At 49.1% G+C, this 21,659-nt stretch overlaps 7 protein-coding genes and 1 non-coding gene across 8 annotated transcripts; 6 read left to right on the top strand and 2 right to left on the bottom strand.

Annotated features, from left to right (window-relative positions):
• The first annotated feature begins 47 nt into the window (after positions 1-47).
• GGI43DRAFT_55654 (5'-methylthioadenosine/S-adenosylhomocysteine nucleosidase family protein) lies at positions 48-1,564 on the top strand. The gene has a single exon (XM_083210009.1). It carries the CDS (start codon positions 308-310, stop codon positions 1,448-1,450), a length of 1,143 nt encoding a protein of 380 aa, XP_083060137.1. The 5' UTR covers positions 48-307; the 3' UTR covers positions 1,451-1,564.
• A 4,058-nt stretch (positions 1,565-5,622) lies between these two features.
• On the top strand, positions 5,623-7,599 carry GGI43DRAFT_423168 (amino acid permease-domain-containing protein; the record flags this gene model as incomplete). Its single annotated transcript, XM_083208202.1, has 7 exons — positions 5,623-5,969; positions 6,034-6,235; positions 6,302-6,343; positions 6,403-6,550; positions 6,613-6,718; positions 6,772-7,131; positions 7,188-7,599. 7 exons carry the CDS (start codon positions 5,623-5,625, stop codon positions 7,597-7,599), a joined length of 1,617 nt encoding a protein of 538 aa, XP_083060136.1.
• A 276-nt stretch (positions 7,600-7,875) lies between these two features.
• GGI43DRAFT_55645 (aquaporin-like protein) lies at positions 7,876-9,941 on the top strand. The gene is made up of 5 exons (XM_083210008.1): positions 7,876-8,544; positions 8,630-8,852; positions 9,078-9,165; positions 9,264-9,547; positions 9,600-9,941. The coding sequence occupies exons 1-5, from the start codon at positions 8,296-8,298 to the stop codon at positions 9,776-9,778; spliced, it is 1,023 nt and encodes a 340-aa protein (XP_083060135.1). The 5' UTR covers positions 7,876-8,295; the 3' UTR covers positions 9,779-9,941.
• Positions 9,942-10,998: 1,057 nt separating this feature from the next.
• Positions 10,999-12,139, top strand: GGI43DRAFT_55612 (hydrophobin). Its single transcript, XM_083210007.1, has 3 exons — positions 10,999-11,624; positions 11,683-11,771; positions 11,837-12,139. The coding sequence occupies exons 1-3, from the start codon at positions 11,156-11,158 to the stop codon at positions 11,879-11,881; spliced, it is 603 nt and encodes a 200-aa protein (XP_083060134.1). The 5' UTR covers positions 10,999-11,155; the 3' UTR covers positions 11,882-12,139.
• A 2,072-nt stretch (positions 12,140-14,211) lies between these two features.
• GGI43DRAFT_55565 (uncharacterized protein) lies at positions 14,212-16,269 on the bottom strand. Its single transcript, XM_083210006.1, has one exon. It carries the CDS (start codon positions 15,990-15,992, stop codon positions 14,319-14,321), a length of 1,674 nt encoding a protein of 557 aa, XP_083060133.1. The 5' UTR covers positions 15,993-16,269; the 3' UTR covers positions 14,212-14,318.
• Positions 16,270-16,906: 637 nt separating this feature from the next.
• Positions 16,907-18,847, top strand: GGI43DRAFT_423166 (Alpha/Beta hydrolase protein; the record flags this gene model as incomplete). The annotated part of the gene is made up of 5 exons (XM_083208201.1): positions 16,907-17,161; positions 17,230-17,496; positions 17,580-18,471; positions 18,521-18,538; positions 18,570-18,847. 5 exons carry the CDS (start codon positions 16,907-16,909, stop codon positions 18,845-18,847), a joined length of 1,710 nt encoding a protein of 569 aa, XP_083060132.1.
• A 373-nt stretch (positions 18,848-19,220) lies between these two features.
• GGI43DRAFT_t131 lies at positions 19,221-19,322 on the top strand. Its single transcript has one exon. It is a non-coding gene; the product is annotated as a tRNA-Ser (tRNA).
• Positions 19,323-19,611: 289 nt separating this feature from the next.
• Positions 19,612-21,551, bottom strand: GGI43DRAFT_55558 (flavin-containing monooxygenase). The gene is made up of 2 exons (XM_083210005.1): positions 20,852-21,551; positions 19,612-20,798 (listed from the first exon to the last, which is right to left on the bottom strand). Exons 1-2 carry the CDS (start codon positions 21,334-21,336, stop codon positions 19,676-19,678), a joined length of 1,608 nt encoding a protein of 535 aa, XP_083060131.1. The 5' UTR covers positions 21,337-21,551; the 3' UTR covers positions 19,612-19,675.
• Between the last annotated feature and the right edge of the window lie 108 nt (positions 21,552-21,659).

Here is a 21,659-nt window from a genome sequence, read left to right as displayed (position 1 = left end):
ATATCGCATTGCATTTAGACTGGCATGTTGAAACGTAAACCCTTGGACTCAAATCGGCCTATCAAAGAGACTGTGAAAATTATCGGCACAGAGCTCCACTATGCTGCAAGCTATTACATTTGTTGTCCAAAAAGAGAGAAGTATGTTTATTCAAATTCACAAGTCATAAATGATTGGCGGAGAGACGTCGCTCACGGAAAGTTCTGTCGCGGGGTAGAGGCAAAGGTAACGTGGAGCTGAGAAAATCAAGCCTATAAACCTCATATACCCTTTGTGCACTGCTCGCATTTCATGATAGTTTCACGCTATGATCGAATTAGATCCCGATCTATACACAGTCGCATGGCTCGCCCCTCTAGAGATTGAGGCACAGGCTGCCCTTCACATACTGGACAAGAGACACAATGGACGATTCCCGTACCGCAGGGGCGATGATTACATATTCCAGGCTGGTGAGATTTGCGGGCATAACATTGTCATTGCCACGCTGCCCGCTGGACAGGAATACGGCACTGGCTCCGCCGCCGCCCTCGCCAGCCAAGTGAAGAGATTCTTCCCCAACCTCTGGTTCGGTTTGCTGGTCGGTGTTGCCGCGGGCCTACCCGACCTTTCTCGAGCTCCTCCGCGTGATATCCGTCTTGGGGATGTTCTCGTCGCTCTTGGTGACAACGACGGTCCTGGCTTAGTAGCCTATGATCTCGGCAAAGAGACCAGCGACGGTATAGAGTTGCTACGATGCGGCCATGTTCTGGCAGAAACGGAAGCGGTGATTCGATCCGCCATCGGCAGCATCAAGCTGAGCGCGCCAAACGATACCGAAATCTTCCAGCCCTACTATCAGAGCATCAAGGATAAGGAACACGCCAAGGGCACGTTTGCCGACCCAGGCCAGGAGCGGGACCAGCTGTACGAGACTGGGGTGGATGGGCTGGAAAGATGCGTGAATCGCCCACGCCGACCAGATTCCCAGCGCACCAGAGTTTGGTACGGACCAATCGGCTCAGGAGAGAAGCTTATGAAGGATGCCCAGAAAAGGAACGAGCTTAGGGATACCTACGGCATCATCGGCCTCGAGATGGAAGCAGCCGGGACGATGAACCGCATTCCTGTGGGGGTCATTCGAGGCGTCTGTGATTACGGGGACATTCACAAGAACAAGGAGTGGCAGCCATATTCAGCTGCGATGGCAGCAGCCTACGCCAAGGCTGTTCTGGCCGAAATTCAGCCAAAGGATCCCCCCACGCCGACAGCTGGAGCCCTTGCCAAGGGGATGAATGAAATGCGAGTCGCCACGAGAGCCGCAGGCGATGATGTCTTTCTGCTTCCATTCCCTAAAGACCCTTGCTTTGTTGGCCGAGAAAGCGAACTTGAACATCTTGAGGACATGCTCGGCGCGGATTCTCACGACTTCATCGAAGCTGCCATTGTTGGTCTTGGAGGGGTCGGGTAAGACACTTGGTTCTAGTGAATTCTCTTTGCCCCTGTTCTGATTTTTTTGATAATTAGAAAAACCCAGATCGCCAACGCATATGCCCATCGCCTACGCGAGAAAGAGTACGTACAAAAAAGAGCACATGATAGACGATCCATCATATGGATTCACGCAAGCAGCCAGGCACGAGTCGAACACGGTTTCAATACCATCACTCGCAAATTCAGCTTGATCCCCGAGGGTGAGATGGGAACGGATGTGTTTCCCATTGTCAAGGAGTGGCTCGAGAGCGAGGCCAGTGGCAGATGGCTCTTGATTCTTGACAACGCTGACGACGAGGACGTCTTCTTTCAGCCATTCACTTCCAAATTCCATTCCTTGTCTGCGCTGACACCTCACAAAGACGGCATACCGGTGGTTCGAAGACTGCGCGAATTTTTACCCAAGAAGCCGAACTGTGCGATATTGTATACGTCCCGGCATCTAACGTGCGCGCAGAAGCTTCTTCAACGAACCCGCAGCACCAAGGTCATGGAGATTCCCATGATGAGCGTCAAAGAGTCTATCAAGGTGTTGACGCACGAGCTTCTTGGGGGCTCGGAAGACCCAGGCACCTCGATACCCGCGGAAGGGTCACACGAAGTAGATGAGCCATCTATGGAACGGCTGGTTGAACTTTTGGGGAATCTTCCGCTGGCAATCACCCAGGCAGCATCGTTTATGCGAGAGAACAACCTCACTCCAGAGGAATACATCTCACTCTATAGCGGAACAGAGACGGAAAACGCCGCTTTTCTAGAAGAAGAATTCGTCGACTGGCGCCGTGACTCTGACATGCCCAACGCCGTCCTCTGTACTTGGAAGCTCTCCTTTGAGCAAATCGGGCGCAAAAATGAGCTTGCCGTACGCTTGCTTTTGGTACTCAGCGCACTTGATCGCCACGGCGCGTCGGACTGGATGCTGCCATACTTTCCCGGCGCGACCAGTTTCCAAATCACCAAAGCCACTGCCGTCCTGAAGAGCTTCTCCTTTATCTCCCGGAGAGACAACTCCATGCATCGCCTTGTCCAATTAGCAGCCCGAGCCTGGGTGGCCCGTGAGGTGTGGCAATCTGCCGTCCAGGATGCGCTCCGATTCTTGTGCAACATATTTGCGGGACTCAACTCCAACGAGTGGTCTAACGAGGGCGAGCTGTCCTACTCGACGCTCCGGAAGAGCTTGGAATACTACCCGCATACTAAGAGTGTCCTCGCGGCTCTTTCGGCCACCACTACTACTACGACTGGTACCACCACCGGCACTGTGCACAACGTGAACCTCTCACGGTCAACCCTCGATAGCTTCCTCACAGAGTGGGACACAGGCGGCCTGACATCCAAAGGCTTTGCGGACAAGGCAAATGAGGTCTATCAAGAAATAATCACTGGTGGCTACGAATCACTGACTGATATGATTCTGTTTGTGAGGGGGCTGAGCTCGGGGTCTCGGATGTACTTTTACAAGCTGTACCGTGGGCCCTACGAAAGCGCAGATACGTCTGACTCTCACACTTTACGCGCCGAAGACTCCGGGTACGACCATGTGACGCTATCGGCAGCTGCGCAGTACGGCGATGAGCGGCTGGTAAAGCAGCTGCTTGAGACTAACAAGATGAATGTGGACTACAATAGCCGCATCCAGGGGCGAACGCCGCTGTCACGCGCGTCCGAGTTTGGGCACGAGAGAATCGTGGAGCTGCTGCTCAACACCGGCAAGGTCGATGTGAACTTGGCAGATGACTTCAGGGGTTCCACTCGGATGCCGTGTCCGACGCCGTGCCGGACGCCGCTCTTGTGGGCCTCGGCAAAGGGACACGCGGCTGTTGTGAAGCTGCTCCTCGAGACTAATCAAGTAGACATTAACGCGAAAGACTGTTATTATGGCCGGACACCGCTCTCGTGGGCTGCCGGAGAAGGGCACTTGGCGGTCGTGAAGTTGTTGCTGGAAACCAACAAAGCGGGCGTCGATGCACGGGATACGTTCCACCAGCAGACGCCACTATCCTGGGCCGCAGAGCATGGACATGGGGAGATCGTGAAGCTTCTACTCGAGACGGGTAAAGTCGATATAAACTCAAAGTCCACACGCGGGTTAACGCCTCTGACCTGGGCTGCTGAGAACGGACACGCGGCGGTCATGAAGATCTTGTTAGAGACTGGCCAGGTGGAAATCAACGCAGAGGGCAATGAATCCAACAAGACGGCTCTTTCTTGGGCCATGAAGAATGGGTATGTTGATGTAGCTGAGTTGCTGCAAACTTGGGACGCGACTATATAGGTAAGTTCCCTCGAGTTGGTATTGCGTGACCGCATAAGCGTGCTCCATAGCGATCTCGGGTGGAAATCTCACGTTGTGCTATGTAGGAGAGGAAGCCGATTTTGCAACCACTATAACACGTGCAACATCCGCTCCGTTTAGAAGATTTACTTGGAGCTGGAGTCGCCTGCAATGCACAGGGTAACTAGAACCACTGCCTACCTATATCAGTCACTGTAGCTCCATTACACCAGCGATAAAAGATGCCTTGTGTAAATTTTACAAGTGTACGGTATAAATCAGATACTTGAGTATTGGCTTGGGACTATTTACTATCAAGAATTCTATACTTAATACAAGTTATCATATCTTGTCCATACTTGATCAAATCTTGTATAGAAGCTCGGTCATATATACAGCCAAAGTTGTGGGGCAGATAGGGCAAATACAGCACCCGTTGCGCCATAGTTGTGGCGCTTAACGTGCGCCTGTACCTGGATTCGCGCTGGAAAACTTTTGTCTCTGCCATAGATTAGGCTTATCGATTAGAGATTTGCGTACCGATAAGGGCGCATTCAGATACCTGGACGAACTGCCCTTTGAAAATAGGAATAACAAAAAAAACAGTCATGGCCTTTCTACAAACCATCACTCCATTGTCCGTTCCGATGCCTTTTCTTCCAGCTTATGCTTATTAAACACCTCAAGAGCTACCAACTCGTGCACAATGGCGCAATCAGCACTCGATATGAGTAACAGCTTCGTCTCATCTATAGATTTCAAGGCCACAGCTAACAAACCAACAGGTGGCGATGGGTGGCGCAAAGATACTGCGGCAACAGTATTGGGGCAGAAAACCCGATAACCGCTCGTCAGCATTTGGTAGCTTTTGGAGACAAAACAGCTCCAAATGACTCGGCAGCCAACGCCGAGAAAGCGCCTTCTGGGTGGCCCTTAGCGCAGCGAGAATTTGAGTGTGATTCCAAGTCAAGGCAACGCCCAACACTGATACCAGGCCTCGACTTCTCCACCGAAAAGGCAGCCGTATTTGCGGCGGCGGCATGTGGACTGTGGAGCAGATAGCCTCGGCGCTATTACATACGACCAGCAGGCCAGTCGATAACGCCATAGGCTCGATTACGTACGCGACCTGATACCATTGTTCGTGATGTCTGGGGTGCAGCAGTAGTCCAGCCTCAGCTAACAGCAGACCTGCAGATCGCCTGACGGTAGTTGCACACCTCTGCCAAATTAAAGATGCTTCTGGTTCCTTTCAAGCCTCGCTGCTGCTTCTAGAGCGTGGCAGTCTACCCTGGTCCGGTTATCGTCATCACTAAAAGAGCTTCTCGCCACGCCTCATTGGAGAACAAGTCCCCCCAGTGGAGCATCTTGTCGAGCACGCAATCGCCTAGCACAGCGGCCATGTCCGCGTACGGAAGGCTGTCGCTCTGCCATCACCAGATTTTTCAAAGGCTATGGATATTTTTTTCTCTCTTTGGATGGGGTTGCATTAGATAATTGCATGCTTCTTTTCTTCTCGAAGGGGCTAAAGGTTGCAAGGGGGACGACCTACTTCATCTGCATGATCGCCACACCGTGATTCTTGTTTCTCACCTCTTCTCTCCCTCTCTTTTCAAGTTTACCTCTTTGATTGTGTTGCATGGCACTAATGATAGTGAGCGAGCCAGCAGCAGAGTTGAGAGTTTAGCGGGTTCTTGATTCAACGCACAGCGGATAGTGACGCCACACCCGTTGCCAAGTACAGGCATTGGACTCCTTCTGGAAGCTTGTCACGTTCACAGGATATAACTCGACACAGCTCCCCCCTTCTCTTTTTTACAGCATTTTTTTGCTACAACAAGAGAAAAGAAATCATCTCTATAGAACAAGTCAAAATGGGTTATCGCCAAGATTATAACCCCGAGGGGTTGCCTGATGAGGCCAAGAAAGATCGCAATGACCCGCTCGCGGTAACGACCGATGACCTCGAAGGCTCAACACACATTCTCCAGGACCGCCTTCGTCGATCTCTCTCAGCGCGCCAAGTTCAGATGATTGCCATTGGAGGCACTATTGGAACTGGTCTTTTCCTCGGCACAGGAAAGTCGCTGGCCACTGGTGGTCCGGCTTCGATGCTCATCTGCTATGCCATTGTCGGCTTCATCGTCTTCGTCACAATGCTGAGTCTGGGAGAGATGGCTGCGTTTTTGCCAGTGGCTGGCAGTTTCTGTACATTTGCGGGGTAAGTATCATTGGCGCCTGGTCAAAGTGTGAAATGCTTGCTGACATTGTAACCATGTGATTAGTCGCTTTGTCGATGACGCTTTTGGCTTCGCCCTAACTTGGAATTACTGGTTCAACGACGCCGTTTCGACAGCTTCCGATTTAGTCGCGCTTCAGCTCGTATTACAGTACTGGACAGATCACTTCCCGGGATGGGCCCTCAGCTTGATCTTCTGGTTTGTTTTGATTGCAGTCAATATTGCTACCGTGCGCGCATACGGTGAGGTAAGCAAGAACGAAACACCATCTGTCAAAAGTTGTGAATAATGAAGTTGACGAATATCAAAACAGCTCGAATACTGGCTGAGTTTGCTCAAAGTCATTACCATTGTTGTAAGTAGCGACCTCAATACCTACTTTTGCTGGCAACTCTTTGACTCACATTTCTCCAGGTTTTCATTGTCATGGGCATCGTTGTCAACTGCGGCGGCAACTCCGACGGACATTATATTGGTGGAGAAAACTGGCATATCCCTGGTGCTCCATTTGTTGGTGGCATTGGTGGCTTTGCCTCTGTTTTTGTCACTGCTTCTTTTGCTTGTAAGTGCAGACATCTTACAGCCTAAAATCGTGTGCATCCAGCTAACAGTATTTCTCCCCAGATGGCGGCACCGAATCCATTGCCATCACCGCCGGTGAGACCAAGAACCCCACAAAGACCATGCCCAAGGTGGTGAAGAATGTCTTTTGGCGAATTCTCCTCTTCTAGTACGACTTCCGACTGCATTGTTATTGGTTATTGGCAACTAACACTCCTTTAGTATCCTCTCCGTTCTCCTCATCGGCCTCAACATCCCCTACGACTACCCCGGCCTCAACACCAAGAACACCCGCACTTCGCCTTTTACTCTTGTTTTCCAAATGACTGGAGCCAAGGCTGCCGGCAGTGTCATCAACGCCGTCATCTTGACCAGTGTTTTGTCGGCTGGTAACCACGCTTTGTTTGCCGGAACAAGACTGCTGTACACGCTCGCCATGGAGGGTCACGCACCCAAAGTCTTTGGCAAGCTCAACCGACACCAGGTGCCTTGGGTGGCTGTTCTCGCTACCGGCTTTGTTTCTGGTCTTTGCTTCGGCTCCAGCTTCATTGGCGCAGGTCAGCTTTGGAACTGGCTGCAAAAGTATGTGATACTCCAGAACCTTCTCTCATCCATGTCACTAACCGCTCCGCCTATAGTCTCGTCGGTGTTTCTAACCAGCTCAGCTGGATCGCCATCGGTATCACTTCGCTTCGCTTCCGTGCCGCCATCGCCCGCCAAGGCAAGGAGCATCTGCTTCCATTCAAGAACTGGACTTACCCATTCGGCCCATGGATTGCGGTCGTGCTCAACTCGTTTCTCGTTCTCATCCAAGGATGGAGTTGCTTCAGCCCCTCATTCGACGGCGTGAGCTTTGTCAGTTTCTACATTGAATTGCCCATCATGCTAGTCATGTATCTCGGCTGGAAATTCGTTAAGCGGACCAAATTCGTGCATTTAGAAGATATGGATCTCGAGACGGATGTGCATACGGCAGAAGAGCAAGTGGACGAGGAGGATGAGAAGGGATGGAAGGGAAAGGTCAAGGGTGTTTTTAGCTGGTTGTTTTGAGCATAGCGTTGTTTTTGTCTCTGCCTTTTCTGCCTTTTTCTTTTTATTCGCGAAGACGAAGATTCCCCGTGGGTTGGCAGCCCAGTGGATTTGTACAAAGCCGTTGGATATCGATATCTCGTGAGTATTTAATGACATATATGATTCACTCTCACATTCTCTTGTGCCTATGAGGTAAAACTTTGTCAAGGGTGACAAAAGCCTAAAATAGCCTGACCGATGCTTATTAGTTCTGAACTGTCATGATTATGCAACGCAACTAAGACTATTTTCAATCAGCCGCTAGCCCAAAAGTCAAATGGCATAGCCCGTCTGCTAGATGCCCGGGCGCAACTTACCCATGCGGTATCCCTGCCCGCATCAGCTCAGCTTTACCGATGAGAGTCCAGCGAATGAGGATCTTTGGTGGAGCCTCCATGGATCGGAGTTGAGCTTCGCTTTTCGTCTAGGCCGGTAGCTGAGTTGCGATGGATTGAGTTCGGGACAACTACTGCAGAATGCGACTTGCCTTTATCCCACCCACAAGTCCGTATGCAGTAATCTAATTACCCATGGTTTCTTTTCTCTTTTTTTCTCATTCTGGCAATTGGTCTCGAATCTCTAGGCCGGAGTATTTATCCACTTCGGCTTCCTCTAATTGATGCTTAAGAAGCTTGTCTCACCCAACCCCTCAAGACTATTTCTAAAGCCTTGGCCATGGAGTCGTTACAAGAGAAAGCACCTCCAAACAACGGCGAAAGAGCCACGACACAAGCTCGAGTAGCCTCTGCCCTGTCAATTTCCACCTCGTCTACTCCTGTTGCCACGAACAAGATGGATCTGGCGACGTTTGACGGATCTTTTGCACCGCTTGTGCGGCCCCAGGCCGTGCGGCTGACGCCGTGGTATCGCAGGAGGGAGTACTTTGTTGGACAGTGGTTTGAGCCGGCTTTGTGGAGATCTGCTGTATGTTGTTCAATTGCTTTTCAACCACCTCAACTGATACTTTAACGACTCAATTGGAAGACTGAGAGTTGCTAACATGTTTTAGATTGTCGAATTGATTGCCACATGCTGCCAGGTGTTTCTAGCGGGTCAGATTGCTGCTACTATTCAGAGCTACGGAACACCACAGGTTGGCGCATATATCGGCCTCTCCAACCTTGTCATGATAGCGACATTCATCTATGCGGTTGCGCCTGCGTCGGGAGGACACTTGAATCCGACGATTACTTTTGCTGCCGTCTTGACGGGTCTTTGCTCAGTACCCAGAGGTATGTGTTGAATTTCTTTTTATCATCTTGCATCCGCGTATCTACGTGGTGCCGGGTAGAAGGTTATCCGAATAGCCTTCTCCCCAAGTTAGCTTCTCCCCTTTTGGTAGTTCCGGAGCGCAATGCAAATTACGCGTATGCGCATGCACATGCACATGCACGTATTACTAGTACATAATACATGAATCTATACTTTGTTTATTGACTAACAGTACTCTTTTCTAGGCGTATTATACATCATTGGCCAGACTGCTGGTGGTGCCCTGGCAGGAGGGCTACTCCTTGGCATCTGGGGTGAAGAGAGAGCAATAGCGTATGTACACAACATTCCCCGAACACGTAATGCATCTTGCTTTTTCTCCATGTATTATGCAATCTATACTAAGACAGCTTACTTATTACTGCTGCTAGTGTCCGTGGTGGCGGCTGCTGGTACGACCCATCTCAGGCCAACCCTGGCCAGATCTACCTCAACGAGACCTTTGCCTCCTTTGTCCTCCTCTTTCTAGCCTTTGGCGTCGGCCTCGATCCACGCCAAGCAGCTTTGTTTGGTCCCCGAATGGGCCCTGTGCTGGTCGGTGCATCATTGGGGCTGGTGTCCTTTTCCACCAGTGGGATCATCCCCGGCTATGCTGGGGCGCAGATGAACCCGGCAAAGTGCTTTGGAAATGGAATTGCAAGACTAGATTTGTCATGTGAGTTTTAGTGCGCATCATTTAATTACGAGATTTATTAACAATGTGATAGATCAGTGGATTTACTGGTTTGGGCCTGCGGTGGCAGGTATCATGATGGGAATCTTGTATAACTTGATTCCACCCCATCATGCAGAGTTGTCCAAAAAGAAGAGCAGGGAGATGAGCAGGGAGATTACTACAGATTCGATGGCCGAAAGAGCTGAGGCACCAGTCGTTGGAACAATCTAAGCATGAAAGAAACAGGCCAAGAATGACCGAGATTTCCGATATTCATCGGACAGAATCAATTCCGAGTGGCGTCGATTGCTGGAAATGAGTCTTGGCTTGCTGCAGTAAGCTTGCGGGGGGGCCAATGGCAGCTGAATGCCCTGCTTTTCGGTGAACAGCTTCCTTGTTAGCGTTGAGGGGCTGCATATTATGGACTAGGATCTTTGACTGAGGAGGTTCACTGTTTTCTTTGTTGGAGAGCTGAGTTATTGGGGATTGTTTGAACACTCGACAACATTTTTGGATATTGCTTTTGTGGCGTCTTGGGTTGTATCTGGGAAAATTGAATGAACCTTATATCTATGGAGTTTGGACGGAGTGTTGGAATGAGCATTGAGCGGCATTGTTGGGGCGAAAGAGAGATTAGGGTAGCACATCAAAGCGCCCATATCATAACATATAGCGATAATTTTTTGTTCTTGGCAAACTTGCCCTTCTACACAAACTCTTCCATTGCCTGCTCTTCACACAACGACAATAGTATTGCAGCTACTCTCCTTCGATACACGCTCATCCATAAAGAGTATCCACTGCGACGAAAAGCATAGATACGATATTGCTTGATACGCGTCTCCGAATGATGCAGCCTTCCGATCAACACCGGCTCAGAGCAATCTCATTGGAGATTCTCGTCCTGCGCGCGTCAATTGTGGAAATTATTGTGGGAGGCTGATCTCGGAAGGATAATAAACGCCGTAGGACTTTGATTCCCCGCCGATCGCCGTCAATATTGAGATGTTTAAATTAACTTGACAAGTATCTAGGATCGTACAAGGCTCGGCGAGCTGTACCCGATCGCGATGACAAGATAAGCTACGATACGATTACTTCATCACCAAGTTGAGGCCAAATGAACGGATTGAGATTGAGTCGTTCCAGCTCACGATGATAGAATTCCTTGGGGACTGTTATTTCTGTCAGCTGCACGAAGCAGCTCAGCAATTGGCCTCGATACTATCAAGGTGCTATTTGCATAGCCACCAGTATGGATCCTACGTAACGCCAGGGCTGCAGTATATTGGCCAAGAGGAAACATCAACGTCTGTGCTCTAGTACCCAGGCTGAGTTTTCGTGAGCTGCATCGACTAAGCCGGGAAATTATTGTACCACGTACGAATCGACTAATGTTTTACGGTTGCTATAATAGACTTACTATCTTGAGATCGAGAGAGAGCCTGATGAACATTTTGTGTTGCCTCGAGATGGTGTTTTGTCGACTATAAGAATGGACGATGAATCCTCCCTTTGAGCATCTCATCTTTCTCCATCAGCTCCCTCTTCTTCAACAACATCGCCAAAACACCAAACCATAACCGTCTTATTTATCAATTCGCCATAATGAAGTTCCTCGCAATCACCGCCCTCCTCGTTGCTGGCACTCTTGCCATGCCCGCCTCCAACTCGTGCCCTCCTCCAGGCGGCGACCACAACCCTCCTCCTCCGCCATCTCACCCAACTCCTTCTTACCCGCCTCCACCTCCTACCAACAATGGAGGCAGCTATCCGCCTCCACCTCCTGCCAACAATGGAGGCAGCTATCCGCCTCCTCCTGACAGCAGCAAGCCTGCTCCGCCTCCTCCCAACTATACTCCTCCTCACCATGGAGATGGAGGTGACGGCGGCCATGGTGGTGGCGATGGTGGCCATGACGGCGGCAGTGGAAACACCGGCGGCGGTAATACTGATGGCGGCGATTCTGACGACGGTGGCGATGGCAACCACTTCGAATGCCCCCGTGGCCTTTACTCTAATCCCCAGTGCTGCAGTGTAGGCGTTCTCGGTCTTGCTGACCTCGACTGCAGCGTTCGTAAGTTGAACTTTTCTCATCTACTCTACTTTAGTACAAAGAATTAACCATTCCATAGCCAACAAGACGCCCAAAGATGGCAAAGATTTTGGGGCAATTTGCAAAAACCAGGGCAGCAAGGAGGCTCAGTGCTGTGTTCTCCCAGTGGTAAGTTCTCTAGATCTTGATGGCAAGATTCTATGATATCAGAATTCTCATATATCCATATCTAGGCTGGCCAAGCTGTCCTCTGCCAAGACGTCGTTGGTTCAGACTAAGAATGCATACACGCATGAGTCCACACCGAGCTCTCTATGCTTTACAAGTCGAAACGATTTAGCTCGACCACGAGATGGTGATGGACTAAAAAATATAAAACGAAAAGCAGACGGACATTAGATTGAATCACACTCATTAGCCCTACATCCATTGTATAATTACTCTTCGATATTCATATCCTTGGAGCATATTTCGTGCGCCAACTGGATACTTTAGTAGTATATTATTTTTCCCCTCAACCTTAATAAAAATCTTGGTATCGGATCCAGTTTAAATCAATGTTTCATTTGGACCTTACTGCGAATTAAGTTGTGATATGGTTACGGATTGGACACTACAAGTAGTTGCAACAAGTATAATAATGATTTGTTGATTCGTGACGATACAGAAATTCTCAAGATATCCTAGCTATTATTGCGATTGTTGGCCTAATCTTTTGTCCCGTTTGGTATAACGTTATGACAGATCTTTACGCTATGGATCCAAGAAATAGGGATGTTATCTATAAATCTGGCATTCGCGAGATGAGTCCCGATAGATGCAGGGCGAGACCTCGTAGAATCTGAGATTGACTGTGGCCACTGGGACAAGGGCGATGTATTGCTGAGTACAAATGGTTTGCGTCTCACAAATTGGTGTAGTTCCCTGCCCTCTTCATCTGTCCTATCTAAGAGAACGTACTCTAAAGGTGCTATAGTGTTGCTTCGAGGTCAACCGTGTCGCCAATTAAAGACGCCAGTGCTTCTTCCCAGTTACCACGTTATTGACGGGGATAACGACGTCAAAGCCAAACTGTTTGGCCGTAATTGGATGAGAAGCGGTCAAGCTTGTTAGCTAGGGCTCTCACAAAGACTTCTGCCAAAGGACCGGTGAGCTTGGCATGTCCCCCACTGCATAGAGTCGGATAGAACCAGAGAGTCTATAACCATCAAACAGATAGATTACGCGCTCTTGCAGACTCACCGCACCATCTCGGACACTTTCCACCCAATGTTAAGCAAGACCAAGCAGAATCAGACCATTGAAACCACGGAAAGTCATTCCAAGCCCCTGGAGACCGCCTCGATTTGGGGAAAGCACTCGCTTATCGGACGATCGGCTGCCATCTGCGCGCTATTATTGGCTCCCACAGATGCAAACTTGCCAGTTGACACCCCTATAATGACTCAGATGCGCACCTGCTCGATTATAGAGTGACCAGTAGGCTCCAAAGAGAGCCTGAGAATCGAGGAAGCCAGAATTTGCGCAAAGATCATAGTACGTACCTGTTATCATTCGCCACCCCCCAGATTTTCCATCTTTCTCTTCTCTTCTCTTCTCCTCTTCCTCCTCCTCTTTCATCTTTCATCCTCCTCCTCCTTCATCTTTCTTCCTCGTCTACAAAGTCTTTCTTAAGCTGAGGTGATGACGGTGATTCCAAGTGAGCATTTCTCTTCTTATCCTCCGTTTGGTCATCCATCTTCCTCATCATCCTCTATCCACTTTCCTGTGACATTCTTCCGCATTTCTCTTTCGCTGTCCTCTTTCTCGTCGACGATTTTCCATCCAACTCCATGTTTCTTTTTGCTTTCCTTCATCTACGCATCTCTCCTCTTCTTCTTTGACATTTTGTCCTGGCCCTCTCCCTGATCTTATTTCCACCTTTCTCTCTCCATTCTCTGCTTGCCCCATCATCTGTTCCTCTCTATATCATTGTTTTTTCCTTGTCAAATTCTGCTCCTTCGTCAATTGAGCTAACCATGTGTCAAGGCTGAATATATCGAGTCTGAACTTGGAGACAAGGTATGTTCATCTGTCTCTTGCACACTTTTTCTTTCTTGCTTCAATCCTACCTCTTGTCTCACCTTCTTCTCATCCTCCTCTCTGTCTCCGTTTGTCTTCTCTTCTCTTCGCTGCCCTGTCTCGCTCTATCTTCTCTTTCACTCATTTCCCTTCCCCTCTCCGCCCCCTCTATAGAATTGTACTAATCTGTTTCAATAGCCATCTCGATCACCGTCATCACCTCGGTACGACGGTGGGGGAGGGTTTGGGCAGTGATGGCGGGTGGTCTATTGAGGCCTCAGCCTCCTCCCGGGCTCTCTTCCACCGTCAATGCCTGCAATTAATTGTCGGCTGTCGCGAAAGTATACAATACGGTCAACAAGTACGAAGCAATGCGGAAAACCACACTCGACCTTCGCTCTCACGCTCCAAGTGGCCCATTTCATGGAGAAGACTCAGCAATAGCGAGATCCGGAAAAGATAATGCCGAGGCCGATGTTACGTAAGTCGAGGCCAGGCTGAGTTCAACTTGCAATAACCGCTTTGGCAGCAAACGCTCTGATTTCAAATTATGTTTTGGATTTGAAGACACAAATTATTTCCCTATGATATTTGTTTACAAGTAATTATTACTGACCATGTTTCAGATACTCAAACGCCACGCATCCTTCTAAATTATAATCTTTCCTGAAGGTAACTCCGTCTCCCCTTAATGGAGCTCAAATACTCGAGCACAGCTGGTATTCGAGCACCTTGTCGACACGGCAAAAAGAAATACGGCTCCAGTCTTTCTTCAAAATTCGATTCGGTCATCTCTTCTTCGTCGCAATTGTCAGCCATCCGCTCAAGAAACCACAGCCGATGAGAGCTTGGCTCTGAAACGACACATCCCATAAACAGTAGCCAAAACCAGTGGCTGTCAGACATGTTTGCTTTTTCTTCCAAAAATTGCTCTTCTTGGAGCAAATCAAAGAGATGTAAAGTTACATCCTGCGCACTCATCTGCGGGCCTCTGGCTGGAATACAAGTAAGAATAAAAGCCAGCGAAGTAAAGGAAACGCAGCGTTCGAGGTAATTCGCGCTCTGATTTTGGGCGTACAGGAGAAGGCGATACGAGATTGCCTGTGATCGTCGAAATAGCCAGCCTTCCATATCGGGCTTGGTCGAAGTGTAAGACCACGCAGTGCTGGCGATACGACAATAGGCAATCAGATCTTGCAATATGTTGTCAAGCTCTTCTGAAAGCGACTCTAGCTGGAGGCCTGTTCCAAGGCGAGGCAATACCATCAATAGCTCCTCTTCTATTACTCCAAACTCTTCCAAAATTGCAGGAGGCAGCGATCCCGGATCCCACGTCACGGGAATGATGGGCGGCTTGCGGCTGGAAATAGCCATGTATTTGTCTGCCAATATCACACTATCCAGTACGTATGGATCGAATTGCTCCCAACCACCAGCATAATTGACAATTTGAAGCAAGGTCTTTAGATGCATTCGGCATGTAGCAAAGCCGCGAGATCCCGATTTGGTGGCCATGGCGTGCCTCTCTGGCAATTGCCTCCACATATTGGGTAAGCAATTCCACATTTCCGTGATTGCAAGACCATACATGGATAGAAGCAACCAATCGTCGACACGATATCCGGGAGTAGAGATATAGACTCTCACAGCACGAAGAGCCTTGTCCAGAAAGTATTCTGGCTGCTTGCCAGCGTGGAAACGGCCCATTGTCCAACCCAAGAGACTGGACCCATATGCAAGAGTCGAGTATATGAGCTTTTCGTCCTCAACACAGCGTTTTAGCCGCAGCTGAAACATTCTGTCGTGCCTCATGGGGGCATTTTGCAGTAGCTTCGACGGCGGGGCAAAGGACTCTGCAAGAAAGTTTACTCGTGAGGCATGTGAAAAGGTGATGTGAAGGATGGCATGGGTGCCGGCATCGAGGTTGGCGACGGTACAGTGGAATGGGTCAGAGGCATTGTAGGAGGGTTGCATAGCCTTTGACAGAGACTTTGATGACGCATGTGCTAGTGAGAGTCTCTTTTGTGCCGCCTCTCGATGCTTTTTCTGCTTTTGATTTTCTGCTGACAACTTGGCAGGCCGTATTGGCACATCACAATCAACAAATTTCAGCTTCAATTCAGCTGTCTTTGATATTTCCGGAACATCCGATGTCAATAGCGTGGTGGTGAATCTGGCCCATGGCTTCAACGTCTGTGATGCTTCTGCTTCGTGTCTGCGTCGTTTGCTCTGCACATGGCTCAAAATGGCAGATCGTTCCCCAGCCTTACTCCTCGACAAGACACGGGACTCTTGTGTCTTATTCACAAACAGAAGTGAGCTATCCATAACAGGTCGTATTTCGGGCGGTTGGCCTGTCAGTCAGTCAGTCATTTGGCCCACACTGGCCTCAACCAAACGCGATAGTCAGTGCTAATAAGCCCCAGGATGCAACGAGAAGTGATGAAATGCATTGTCCACAATAGGATCATCGGTCGTACTGACAGCTCGCGTTAGCCTGAAATCCCAGCCACGGAGGCGGCTGTACTTTTTGCGCTACTCGCCACTCGGAAATCGGGTCGCATTCCCATTAGGCCCAAATGCATGCGGAGGATTTCGAAGGCTTTAAAGGAGAACGCGAAGCTAATGCACCAATGGGCTGGTTACCCTTTCTGGGAGACACAGTTCCTATTTGGGAATGACGTGAATCGGGGCAACTTTGCACCGCGGAGAGATTCAACGCCCAGTTGTGTTAAAATAGAAGCATATTCTTAACAAAGTGATGGAAACAGGGGCAAACTCTACACGGCATTGGACGGCTATTTTTTTACCAAGGTTATTCGGGAGAGGCAATTGAACCGCGAAGGATGAAGGATCCCAGCGTGAGACTTGCTGGCGAAATGCATCACTTTTGCCATTTCCATTTCTGTAGGATACACTACTCTTTTGAGAAGTGGCTTCAGCTTCACTGCCTCGAACTTTTCGAAAACACGATCCATGGCGCAGTGTACTATTTTTTTCATCAGCTTCATCAGCATCATCATCAACGCGATAGATGATAGAAGAATAGAAGGCATGTCGACAATGGCTATAAGAGCAGAGAAGAACCCAAGTGAACGAGTGGAAGAATCATCAGCACCGCAATCCAGCAACAAGATCATCAATTCAAAGCCTTTTCCGGACCGAAATTACTATATTCTTTGCTATTTTCCGACCTCAATTAATCCTCATCAGTGACATTCTTCGCCTATCGCCTCTCCACTATGCGTCGCCTCGTTCTCGGAAGCTTCGTTGTTTCATCCGCGCTTAGAGCCAATGCAGCCCCAGTCACTAGCACTGACTCCAGTTGTCTACCCGTTGTAGACTTGGGATATGTTTGTCATGTCTCCACCAAGCCAATCACGATTCGCACGCCGTCTAACTTTATCCATAACAGGAATTGCATCAAGCCCTATCCTATAACACGACGACGCAAGCCTATATTTTCCAGAATATTAGATACGCCCAGCCTCCTGTTGGTGACCTTCGATTCCGAGCCCCAGCGCACCCGAAAACGAACCGCACCGGGGTCCAAACTGGCTCCGAGTTGCGATTCTGCCCTCAGGGTGTCCCAGTTTGGCAGGGTGCCGCATACACTCCCATCGGCAAATATTCAAGCCCGGCCAATGCCTTTACTCTTCAGGCCTGGGAGGAGAGCATCAAGGATGGCCAGCCTCTCCCAGTTGATTGGAATGCGGGCGCTCAAGAAGACTGCCTCTTCCTTGATGTCCATGTAACCAAAAAGGCCTTTGAGCAAGCGAATTCGAAATCGAAATCGGAATCGTGTGGAGGAGGAGCCCCTGTACTTGTCTGGGTAAGCTTAACTCGGCCCTGATTCTCAAACAGCTGTATTTTTATGGTTTGGTGGCATTCATATCTGACTTATACGCACGGCAGATCCACGGTGGTGGCTTCGTTCTCGGCTCCAAGACAGGCACACCAACCCCCGGCTACGATCCAGTCGGTCTTTTTGAGCATGCTGCTGCCAACTCTGATCAAGGTCTCGTCTTTGTTGCCCTCAACTATCGTCTCGGTGCCGTTGGATTCATGTCCGGCCCTGATGTTGAAAAGGATGGCAATCTGAACGCAGGCCTTCTCGACCAAAAGTTTGCCTTGCAGTGGGTTCAAGACAACATCCACCTCTTTGGAGGTTCTAAAGAGCGCGTCACCCTGATGGGAGAATCTGCAGGCGGCGGCTCGGTCCTGTTCCACATGACTGCAGACCATGGAAAGGGCTCTGGTCTGTTTTCTCAAGCCATCCCGCAAAGCCCAGCCACTATCCCCACGATGCAAGTTGTAGAGGACAGCTATAGCCAGTTTCTGTCGTATCTCAACGTCACTAGCTTGGAGGAAGCTCGCGCTGCTGACACCAAAGCCGTGATTGCTGCCAATGCTGCGCAGATTGGAGCCGCACCAACTACGACTTACATCTTTGGACCTGTGATTGATGGCAAATACATCACCGATTCTCCCACCAAGCTCATCAAGGAAGGAATATTCGACAAATCTGTTAAGATATTAGCTGGCCACAACATGTTTGAAGGCGCATTTTTCTTCGATCCCAATGTAACCACCAACGACGAGTTTAGCACCTGGATCAATCGATCATTCGCCGGCCTTACGAGCCAGGATGTCACTCATCTGGCCACCTCGCTGTACCCCCCAAAGTACGATGGATCTCTTGGATACGTCGACATGGATACTCGGCAAATGAAGCTATGGAGCGAGGCTGTCATTGACTGCAACTATTATTGGATCGGGCAAGGCGTCCAGGACAAGGGATATGCTTGTGAGTGAAACCCCTCGTAGGATTACGACTTTACTTGTCTGGGAAATAGTGCTGCATTTTGAAGGGTGTCATTTGCTAACGGTTTTCTGCAACTCTAGACGAATTTGGCATCTCTCCGGGGTTCCATATCCAGGATCTCAAGTACACCTTTAACGATCCTACGTCGCCGGCGCCGTGGCCCAAGGCCCAGGATGCACTGCAAGAAGCTATTGTTACTTTTGTGCAGGGAGGAGTCCCGGAATTCACCAACCACAAGGCTTTCCCGCATCTTGGGTCGCATGGTACCATTGTGAACATTACCTCTCAAGGTGCCGTTGAGACGACTAGAAATGTGAATGCCACGAGGTGTGAGTGGTGGGCGAACCTCTCTCAGTGATTTGAGTGACAGGATTGTTGCAAGATTTGAAGTTAGTTCAAGAAGGATTTAGAGTCATAATGATAATATTGGGCGGTGAGATAAGATGACAGTTAAAGGGGGGGCTCGGAGCTGGGATTACGATATGGGCGTGCAGTGTTTGGTGCTAATTAATGCCGTGGTATTTCCTGCTGATGACCTTTTTTTCTTTGCGCGCGTCTGTATTTGAAATTGAAATGAGCTAGTAGAATGAAGTTAATGGTGGTAATAAAATCACACATCTATAATCCTACTCGATTCTCCTCTATTGAACTATGCCCACTTTACTTGTGTGATGGTATTGGCGGTTCTAGCTTTATAGACCAACTACGAGTCAGCCACAATCACCAATTCGGGCAGAGTGGCTGAGTGGTCTAAAGCGTTAGACTTGAATCAACACTTCGATTCTCGCTATCTAATACCTTCGGGTGCGCAGGTTCGAACCCTGCCTCTGTCGAATATTTTTTGCTCTCTTCTCAATTTTCTGAGCATTGTTTTGTTTTTCTTTTCTCCATGTATTTTATTCTGTAATTTTTGCATTTTTGCCCTTTTTCGTTTACTTGCATGCTTCTTTCTCTGTCGGAACTTGCATTACGTTGTTCCACAGATGCAGTTGTCACCAGAACTGTTATAGAGACCATCTCAGCTGCACGCAGAAGAAAAAAGTACGAGTATAAGCAGAGCTGGTTTACAAAAACAAAACAAGAAAAAAAAGCAAAAATTAAATGCGAGTGGAAGTGCCAGAGTGATCGTTCAACTTTGGTATATTTCTAAATTCTACAAATCGTTACGCATTTTCTCTAACGCCATTTAAGTGGAAAACGAGAATCCAGGGTATCCATTATCCGACACCTCCTTAATAGTGCTTCGGTAATAGCCATAACCGCCCAGCCAGAAAATACCCGGCAGATCCTTTCCAGGCGCCATGTTGCCAAAGATGTAAGACTTTACAGTTCTAAACAAGCTGCCCTCTGCAAGCGTTCGGCACTTCTCCATCCACTCTCGCTTGGCCTTTTCTTCAGCCTCAATGAGAATAGTCTTGCCGCCGTTCTCCTTCTTTTTGGCTTCAGCCTTCTCAATCAGCCCTGTGATAAAGTTGCCCTGAGACTCAATCAGCGGCGGCATGTTGGTGAATGGTGACTGGGGTCCGACGATGAAAAACATGTTGGGGAAGCCAGATTCGCTGACGCCGAGGTATGAAGTTGGGATGCCCTCCTTGGCCCAATTCTCTTTTAGGGTGCCGTGTGTTCCCTGTAAGTCAAGCTTGATGTAACTTCCGTCAATGACTTCGTATCCAGTGGCCAGAATAATGACATCGAGATCCCACTGCTTCTCCTCGGTCAAGATGCCCTTCTCGTTGATAGTCACGAAAGGAGTGTGCTCATAGTTGACAATGTCGACGTTCTCCTTGTTAAACGTCTCGTAGTAGCCAGACAGAGTAACCGGTCTCTTGCCGTAGATTTCACTGGGCGTCAGCTTCTTTAGCTTATCTGGGTTAGTGATGGACTGCGCAATCTTCTTCTCAAAGAACTTGCAGATTTCCCGGTTGGCCTCAGCGCTGCTGTGAATATCGCCGAATGGTCCGTACATGAAGCTGAAGCCATTAGGGCCGTTGTTCCACAGGTCTTCCCAGATGCGCTCGCGCTCCTCTGCGTTGACGCTCATAGTAGGGGTTGTCTTGTGGACCAGAGGGTGGCCAACAGGGTGATTGTTGACCTGCTCCCAGATGTCGTCGTAGTTGTTGTTAACCCATTCTCTGTACTCGTCTGATACGGGGCCGTTGGGGTGAGGGACAACGTGTTGTGCTGATCGCTGGAAAGAGACTAGGTGCTTCACCTCATCTGCAATGTTGACCAGAACTTGAGCTCCTGATGAGCCGGTTCCGATGACACCAACTCGCTTGCCCTTGAGGTCACGCTTCTCAGGCCAGTCACTATAAAAGTCAGTAACAGCGTCTATCATCTGTGTACTGTTGTTTTGACTCACCCAGTGTGGTAGACGGGGCCAGCAAATTTGTCAAGGCCGGGAATTTTGGGGCGGTTGGGTGTGTGGAAAGAACCGCAAGCCAAGATCAGATATGTGGTCTTGTAGGTCTCACCATTGGAGAAGTTGACAGTCCATGTAGATGTAGCAGCGTCAAATGAAGCTCCTTTTAACTCTGTGCTCAACTGAATGTGCTGCCCCAGATCATAGAGCTCTACAACGTGCTTCAGATAGGCCTGAGTTTCCTTCTGGGGGAGAAAATGTGTCGGCCAAGGGTATGTCTTTAACAGCTCCTTGTCGAAGCTGAATCTGTATACTTCGCTGGATGAATCACTGGTGGCACCGGGATACTGACTCCAGTACCATGTGCCGCCGACTTCAGGAGCCTTCTCAAAGCACTTGACGGAGAGCCCGAGCTCCTTGAGCTTGTAGAGGTTGAAGATGCCGCCAAAGCCGGCACCGACAACGACGGCGTCAAATGTAGACATTGTAAATGAATCGTAAATGAAGAATAGTGAAAAGACAAGGATTTTAACGTTGCTAGGAAAAGAAGAAAGTGTGTTGGAAAAGGTGGGAGGTGTTACACGGAACACAGGAAGATATATACTAGCAGATATATGATTAGCAGAAGACGAAGGATTTGGTCTATCCTAGCACACATAATACTATTACAGAGGTTAACACGGGCTGCGCATACGGCGTCATGGGTGACATCCAAGGTGGTGGTAGGCAACAGCTTGTGTAACTAGACACATATCGATACTTGTTATTCCGAGTAGAGGAAGCACTTGGTATAAATTATATAAATTTC

This window comes from Trichoderma evansii (assembly GCF_050947405.1).
Source record: "Trichoderma evansii strain SZMC 28006 chromosome Unknown GGI43scaffold_11, whole genome shotgun sequence".
NCBI classification, from domain to species: Eukaryota; Fungi; Ascomycota; class Sordariomycetes; order Hypocreales; family Hypocreaceae; genus Trichoderma; species Trichoderma evansii.
Note: the sequence above shows the minus strand (reverse complement) of the source record. Positions and strands in the feature narration are given on the sequence as shown.